Source organism: Alligator sinensis, unplaced genomic scaffold, assembly GCF_000455745.1.
Source record: "Alligator sinensis unplaced genomic scaffold, ASM45574v1 scaffold869_1, whole genome shotgun sequence".
Classification (NCBI taxonomy): domain Eukaryota; kingdom Metazoa; phylum Chordata; order Crocodylia; family Alligatoridae; genus Alligator; species Alligator sinensis.
Window position 1 is genome coordinate 639,194 of NW_005842159.1, and position 8,943 is coordinate 648,136.

Here is an 8,943-nt window from a genome sequence, read left to right on the forward strand (position 1 = left end):
ATGATGCGGGATGACCAGGGTGATGATGAATATATGCCCACCATTGGCATGGATCTTGTGAGGGAGCATCTTGAGAGGCTGGACCCCCATAAATCAGCTGGTTTGGATAAATTGCACCCAAGAGTGCTAAAGGACCTGGCAGACATTCTAGCACAGCAACTGGTGAGGATATTCAAGAACTCATGACACACAGGCAAAGTACCTGAAGATTGGAAGAGGGCCAATGTGGTGCCCATCTTCAAGAAAGGGAGGAAAGACGACCCAGGAAACTACAGGCTAATCAATTTAACCCCAATCCCTGGGAAGATTTTGGAAAAAATTGTCAAAGAAACCATTCTTGACAGGCTAACAGAAGGCAACATTCTGAGGGATAGCCAGCATGGATTTGTTGCGGATAAGTTTTGCTTGACCAATCTCATTTTGTTCTATGACCAGGTGACACCTGGACAAAAGAGAAGAGGTTGATGTCATATATTCAGACTTAAAAAAAAGCCTTTGACCTGGTGTCCCATGATGTCCTCATGGAAAAATTGGGCAGCTGCGGCCTTGACTACTCCACAGTCTGGTGGCTGGAGAACTAGCTCTGAAGTTGGACCCAGAGAGTGGTAGTTGACAGAAACAGATCAACCTGGCACTCAGTGACTAGTGGCATTCTCCAAGGCTCTGTTCTCAGACCTTTACGCTTTAATGTCTTCATAAACAATATGGACACTGGTGTCAAAAGCAGACTTGCCAAGTTTGCTGATGACACCAAACTTTGGGGAAGAATGTCCACACTTGAGGATAGGCTGGTGATCCAGGCCGACCTTGATAGGCTTGCAAGGTGGGCAGATGAAAACCTGATGGCATTCAATATGGAGAAATGCAAGGTGCCCCACCTTGGGAATAAAAACCCACATCACACTTACAGGCTTAGCAATGCTATACTCGCTAGCACCAATGCTACACTTGCTAGCACTCACTAGCTACTGCTACACTAGGGGAGTACATCAAGGGCTCGGTGAGCAACTGTTCACCAGAGCACCTGAGGGGAAAACCAGGAGTAATGGACACAAACTCCTGGAAGATCAATTCAGGCTCAACATTAGGGAAAACTTCACAGTCAGGGTGTCCAGACTGTGGAATAAGCTCCCTCTAGAGGTGGTACAATCGCCTACCCTGGAAATCTTCAAGAGGAGACTAGACAGTCACCTTGCTGGGGTCACCTGATCCCCAGTTAACTTTCCTGCTTCGTGCAGGGGACTGGACCCAGTGATCTTCCAAGGTCTGTTCTGGCTTTACAAGCCTATGAATCTATGAACAATAACTGAAAGAGACCTTGGGGTCATGATTGACCACAAGATGAATATGAGCCACCAATGCGATACCGCAGCTGGCAAAGTGAACAAAACACTGGCTTGCATCTACCAATGCATCTTGAGCAAGACCCAGGATGTCATCATCCCGCTGTACTTGGCAAGGCCACAGCTGGAGTACTGCATCCAAGTCTGGGCTCCACAATGTAGGAGGGACATGGAGAAGCTTGAAACAGTCCAGAGGAGAGCCATGCACATGATCAGAGGGCAAGAGAGAGGCCTTATGAAGAGAGGCTGCACGCTATAGGACTCTTCAGCCTGGAGCAGCACAGGCTAGGGGTGACTTGGTGGCAGTGTGTAAGTACGTAAGAGGTATGCATCAGGATCCAGGGGAACACCTGTTCACCAGATCACCCCAGGGGATGACAAGGTCCACTCGTCACAAACTCCTGCAAGGCCGTTTTAGGCTGGACATAAGGAAAAACTTCTTTACTGTCTGAGCCCGCAAGGCCTGGAACAGACTCTCCCAGAAGTGGTGCAAGCACCTACTCTGGACACTTTCAAGAAACATTTGGACATTTATCTTGCTGGGATCTTTTGTCCCTAGCTGACTTCCAGCTCCTTGGGCAGGGGGCTGGACCCAGTTATCGTACAGGTCCCTTCCAGCCCTAATGTCTGTGAAATCTATGAAATTCATTGCTTGTGTAGGTGCACCCACTGGCCATGTCCAGACGAGTGTGGATGTTTGGTTCCCCAGGGACAAGTAGCAGTGGTGAACCTTGTGCTTCAGCTACTTGTCCCCCGGAAATGCCTTGCCACGCATGGCCCCAGCAGCATTACCTGGGGGTCTGGGAGCCTGTTGGGGCTGCAGCAGTGGTGATCCTGCTGGGTGGAGCCTGGCTGGCAGTTAGAGCACAGCTCTGGGGGGTTGGCTCCTTCTTTGAGCAGCGCATGCTTCTTGTGTGTGTGCTGCTCTGTCTTTTCTCCCCCACAGGTCTTTTTGACCCCTCGATATCCAGGGATCAAAAAACCCTGCAGAAATAAAAGTGGAGCAGTGCACACATGAGCAGTGCTCCCTTGCAGTGCGTAGAACACCTGAGTGTCTGGTATGTGGTGCTCGACACATGTTGGCGGCACCACATACCGCATGGCTGCGCTCAACTGCATGTGCCCACAGTGTTCTAGCTCTTGTCTTGTACACAGAGAAAACATACATCCAAAACTTTCTTTAAAAATGTCTTTATTCAGAAAAGAGTTATTATTCAAAGAGATGCTGTCTAGTTTGCAGTTCTGTGATGTCTTAGCCTGTCAAACTATCACTGGAATGATCACTTCTCTTAGTCATGGTTACTGTAGGTAAAACGGACTCAGAGACTTGTGTGCAATATCAAAGTGAAGGATGAGTCCTCCAGAGTAACAGCACTCAGACATCCTATAAATACTGCAGAAAAACTTATTCCCTGGTTAATAATACCATATTGGCAATAAGCACAAGTTCTCCATCAAGCTATGTACCCCCTTCAGTGCCTATGCTGATTACAGTGTGGTTTGTGTGGGTGGTTATTGATTGTTTTAATCATTTACCTTGGAGATCTGTATCTATATCTTATGAGAGAATGAGTATGATCATCATATTAGATTTCTGATGCACTGGGCACAGTTCAGCTCAATTGTCTGCTTCTGTCCAAAGATTCAGGGTATTGGAACAGCAGAGGAAAACTGAGCTATACTGGCAGAACTGAAGAGTTGCTTGCATGGCATTTGCATACATTATGTTTTGCTGAAGCCAGTGCTGTTAATCTGTCTTCTATAAGCACTGAAGGCTAAACCCTCTTTCATTTATCTATGTAACTGGCATATGTATGCAGCTCCATAACTGCAGTTTGGTGAGAGTGGGGAGGGTGCTCCCACCTTTTAGCTCAATAGCTCAGGAGACAATGGCCCAGAGAATAGGTTTTATATTCTCAAGAAGCAGAAAGATTGAATTTACATCTTGGGCTTTCCAGCAAATTATTCTACCTGTACCCAATGGTGCAGAAACTTCTTCAGAGCGCTTTTTCCTTTTTAGTTGAAGAACAGTAAATGCAAAGTGAAGTGAGCTAGCTTCAAACGGCAGGTTGGAGGACTAATGCCAAACCTGCAGCTTGGTGGTTAGAGCACTTTGCTAGTGAGTAAGTGATATAGGTTCAACACCCCCTGGCTGACTAGGCCTAAATCCTGGGTCTCCTGTTCTTTGGGCAAGTGACCTAACCACTAGGCTGCTGTGGAAAAGGTGGAAGGACCATACCTTTCTGGCATCTAGCGTGTGCTGGTTGTGGCTTTTCTGTGACAAACATTTTGGGACTTTCCCATCCTTTTGCACATACCTAAATGAACTAGGCAGTTACTTGGCTGGAGTGCAACCTTAATGAATACGTGTGCAATCTTGTATGCACAGAGCTTATCACAAACTGTAAGTGCCAAAAGCTACATATACAAGGAAATAAGATTTAGATCTCAATGTATTTGAACACCTTTTTCAGAAAGGGAGGAGGAATGACAAAAGACTATCATACAATTTATTTTCTATGATATCACCTCTGGATTAAGACTTTCTAGTGCTGTAGGCCTAAACTAATGTTACTTAATACGATGGCTTCTCCAGCTGGTCATGAAAATCATTATTTGCCATCACTGTCAGATATCACTGACAATGTACAGTATATTTGTTTCTTAAGCATTAGGATGAATTGGGCAATTCTGAATGTACAATGTGATGTTGATTGCTGTGAAAACCCTGAGTGAATCTTCAGCTCAGGGTTTTCAAGAAATCCTTGGGACTGTAGTTCCCTAAGTTTGTTTTTATTAAAGTAGAGAGAGACACGCATAGAATAAATCACATTTTGTGTAATAGAGGTTGTGTCACAAATAACAACCCGACCAGCATATTAATGTCAATAATGTTTTAGGAGATAAAGGAGAACATGGTGACCAAGGAACAAATGGAATTCCAGGGTATCCAGGCAAACCAGGAGAACCAGGTATGTAACCAGGTATATCTTGAGTACTTAAGAATGCTGCTCTATTTCCATATTTATTTTGGTTTTCTGTTATTGGGAAATATCTGGAAATCTGTTCTTAGTTTTTACTCAGTTCTTATTCAGGAAAAATGCTCGCTATAGGCAGCAGGAACTGTGCATAAGTTAGGACAGGAAAACAACTTATAAATGTAACTTCACTGAAGTTACATTTTTTATATTTATTATCTACTGACCTATGGTTATGGTATATAACTACTGAACTATGGTGCAGTTTTGATCATTTGATCATTTTATTTTGTCAAGTATATGTACAGCATAAACTGTAGTTTTTTCTAACATATGATTGGAAGAGGATACAACTGGCTGGTACAAACTATCCAGGCAATATCTTTTGATTACTCAGCCAAAGTATTAAGTCATATTCAGAGGAGTGAGTGAATATGCATGTGTGTGTATATAGGTGTGTATATGCACACAAAGAGGAAGAAGCTCTTATAGGGGAGCAGTTTCCCAGAGGAAAATATATTGAAGATAGGAATTGTACAAACTTGGCACATTGTGCAGAAAGGAAAATTATTTTTCAGCAAAAAGCAACTTTGAGACAGAATAAAACTTTGAGACAGTGATGGGAACCCCTCCCCGCCTCCTCCCCCCCATTAGATTGGATCCTAAGGGGCAGTTAAATTACATAAAAAACACAGGAAAGTAAAAAAGAGGCAAAAACTACTTTCTATTCCATCGCTCCTGCTGTTGCTCTGTAAAGACAAGTTCCCTTGTACTGTGATAGAGCAGACTTGAGTTGCTGTAACATAAGCAATGGGAGGAGTGTGCTGGAAAAACAACAAGGCTAGGGACAGACATTACACATAAACCAGTTTAAGTGATTAGAAACTGGTCTAAACCTGTAACAGAACAGATGCTCAGTGCAGATAAGCCAGTTTGAGAATGGATGAAACTGGTTTGAGATAAACCTGGTTGAATGTAGTATCAGACTTAACTGATTTGGGTCAAACTGGTTTATGCAGTGTCTGTCCCAGACCCCTTCCTGGTTTAAATTAAATCAGAATCTTCCAGCATCCCAGATGCCTTGCAACTCTGGGAGGGGCTCTGCTCTCTGCTCCAGCTCAGCAGAGCTGGCCCCACCCCACTGCTCCCTGGCTGCAGCTCTGGCAGAGACTGCAGGTACAGTGGAGTCTGCCTGGCTTCCTCCTGCTTCCCCACCCCCTTTCCCTGCCTTATACAGACACCTCTCAGCATTAGCTAGCATACCACATGCTGGCTACAGTCTGTGCTTTGCGAGAGCTGAGAAAGGCAGACAGGACAGTGTTGGCTTAGGGCTTTTTGGGGCTAATCAACATGTAGCTGGTAATGTCCCCCATTTCCTCCCTTGGAAAAAGTTGTTTAAGAGTTTGAATTAATGGAGAAGGCTGTTGTTTTTTTGATGGGCTCATAAACACTAAGTACAGGAAGATAAACACTGTGTTTATCAACTCCCTGCTGGGCTTGTCAGGAGCGGGGGTAGGGGAGAACCTTCCTTAATCAGAGCATCTTGCCTGGGCCTGGCCATGCCCTCCCTCAGCTAAGCACTATGGAAGGGAAGAGAGGGCTGCTCTAACCCCCCCCCCCAACTTCTAGCCTGCATTTCTTCAGTCCAGAGGGAATGTCTGTGTAGTTACAAACCAGTTAAGCCTAGTCAGGTTAGACTAACCTGCAAAGATTAAATCAATTCAAGCTTAGGCTTTTTGAATGTCTGTCCCAAGCCCAAAGGTTCAGCATAATGCAAAGTTGTCCTTGCCACATCCCCTTGCATACAGCCACAGCCTTTTCTCTTTGCTGTCTTAATAGCTGGTAAATATATAGTGTAAGAAGTTCTGTTTAGGTTCAAACCAGTAGATGATTACCATCATGTGGGACAATTTTATTATGCCTAGTTAAAATGGCTTTAAGATCAAATCACACCAGGAGCCACATAGTGCTAGAGAACCTCACCCTCTATCAATATGGACTCACGTCTAGGTATTGCATATTTAGTTAATTTTTCCCCCCGCTATATGTCAAGCTTCATTTTCATGACAGCTACATTTAAAAAACTGACCACTATTTCTGGCTTTCTTTTTTTTAATGTTCTTATCCAGAGTGTCTAACATTTACATCTGCTCCTGCTAAAATCTGACATGTCAATGATGAGTCCAAAGCTAGTTGTACCACTTGCCTAGTGTTTATTTTTTATTATTATTTGCTTCTTTTTTTTCCCAGGTGAAACTGGAGCTAAAGGTGATAAAGGAAACCATGGCCTTCCTGGCATTAAAGGACAAAAAGGAGTAAAAGGGGACACTTGTGATAATGGGACCAAAGGAGAGAAGGGAGATAAGGGAGAGTTGGGGTTACCAGGGTTAGATGGGGAAAATGGAGATAAAGGAGAAAAGGGAGATATGGGTGAAAAGGGGCATTGTGGAGAGCCAGGGGAGAGAGGGGAAAAGGGGGAAGTTGGAATGAAAGGTGAAAAGGGCAGCAAAGGAGATATTGGAGTTGAGGGTATTCATGGTACAGATGGGAAACAAGGAGAAAAGGGTGCACCTGGCAGTAAGGGTGAAAAAGGGGACTTGGGGCCAGTTGGTATGATGGGACCTCTTGGGCCAAAAGGAATTCCTGGGAGCAAAGGAGCCCGGGGAGCTCTTGGAAAGAAAGGTGCCAGAGGTGTCAAAGGTTCCAAGGGTGACAATTCAAAAGTCCCAAGATCAGCTTTCAGTGCTAGCTTGTCAAAGCCTTTCCCACCCCCAAACACACCCATTAAATTTGACAAGATTTTGTACAATGACCAGGAAGATTATAATTCTTCCACAGGGAAGTTCAACTGCAGCATTCCTGGAGCATATGTCTTCACTTACCACCTGACAGTCAGAGGTCGGCCCGCTCGAATAAGCCTTGTGGCACAAAATAAGAAGATGGTCAAAACTCGGGAAACCTTGTATGGTCAAGAAATAGATCAGGCATCTTTCTTGATTATTTTGAAATTAAATGCAGGGGATCAGGTTTGGTTGGAAGTAGCACGGGATTGGAATGGGGTTTATGTCAGCGCTGAGGATGACAGCATATTTACAGGCTTTCTTTTGTACCCAGATGATGTTTTTGAGACTCTAGTATAAACCTATGGTGTTGAACACATTTTCAAGAGACATTTCTTTAACTCTGACTGTCAAAAAAAGAGAGAGGAAGTGTCACTTTAGTAAATTAGATTTCATAATCTTTTTATAAAAATAATTTATTTGTAATAAACTGATTAATTTTAACTAAACAGACCCAAGAGGTGGAGCCTGCTTCTCTGCATGTGCTTAATAGCTATGATCATGCATAGAAATATTACTCTAGTGCATACAGGCAGGGGTCTTCACAGTCCTGCTAGAGAACTGACTTATTAAAATTACACATTGAAATTCATGGTGTTAGTTTATTCAGATCAAGCCAAATGTTGCAGTCCTTACACAGTCAAAACTTGTGTGGGAGTCACCATTGAAGATATTGAATTTTGGGGTTTTAGATAAGGATTGTAGCGTTTGACTCATAAAGATTAATCAGATACAATTGCAAGTAGCAGGTTTCTCCAAATCATATTAATAGATTTAAAAATGTTTGCTCACCAAACCAGACTTATGTAGTACTTTCTACCTGGTAATGCATGAAATAAATGTTTGACATAGGCTTTTACACTGATTGAACAATGTTGATATAATATATCTGTTCAAATTACTATTGTACTTATGAGGCCTTAGCATCTTTCTAACATTCAAAAATAAATTAAGATGATTGCCTAACCTACTTTTTGTTTGCATTACACAGAAAAAAAACATATCATCAATGTGCTGCTTCACAACATAACAGTTGATGGAACTATGATCATAAATGTCCTATGATTTTCTGAATGTTTAATAAACATGGGCATTCAGAGTGGGCATTTTTTTAAACTCCTTCACCAAGCCAAACTGTATTTAGGAAAGCAGAAATATGGAATTCAGTTAATTATTTGGATAATGGATCCACTTCCTGATTAACTTAAGTAGTACTGGGCAGCAGGTGATTAATTCCTTCCCTCACACTGATTAACTGTTAAACCCTTTCTAGAATTTCAGGAAAATATTTGGTAGATTCAACATGATATATAGAACTGTTGTGATTGCTCTTATTACCATGAAGTGATGTCACAGATTCCTCTCTCCTAAGAAAGGGTGCTCAGACTACCATTCTTTAGGAAGTCTCATGGTTACACAAGTCATGCTTTCAAAAGCATAACCAATAATGCATCTTTGATCCTGGGAGCAAAAGCTTCTTGTGAACCACTCATTCAGTGTGATACAATCTCAAACACAGCACTCTTCAATGAACACACAAGATGAAAAAAAAAAGGAAATTAAAAGGCTTTTCCTCCTATCCCCTTGTCCCTTTCCCCCAACTGGAAAAGAATTTAGGAGCATCAAGGAAACAAAAACAATTAATCTCCAAATTTAGAAATCATTAAACCAAATCAAAACTGAATTAGAACTCAATATAGACACCAAACCAGGGGTGATGGTGTTTTCAGGGCACAGAGCAGAGGATAGGAAGATAGAGAAATGATCTGAACCCTGTACCTC

General features: G+C 42.7%; 1 protein-coding gene across 1 annotated transcript in view; it reads left to right on the plus strand.

Annotated features, from left to right (window-relative positions):
• OTOL1 (otolin 1) overlaps positions 1-8,075 on the plus strand; it is a 70,861-nt gene extending 62,786 nt beyond the window's left edge. The window contains exons 9-10 of the mRNA XM_014520837.2: positions 4,244-4,315; positions 6,572-8,075. Coding sequence (XP_014376323.2) covers positions 4,244-4,315; positions 6,572-7,461 — 962 coding nt within the window. The 3' untranslated portion in view covers positions 7,462-8,075. The remainder of the gene's footprint in view (positions 1-4,243; positions 4,316-6,571) is intronic.
• Positions 8,076-8,943: the final 868 nt, after the last annotated feature.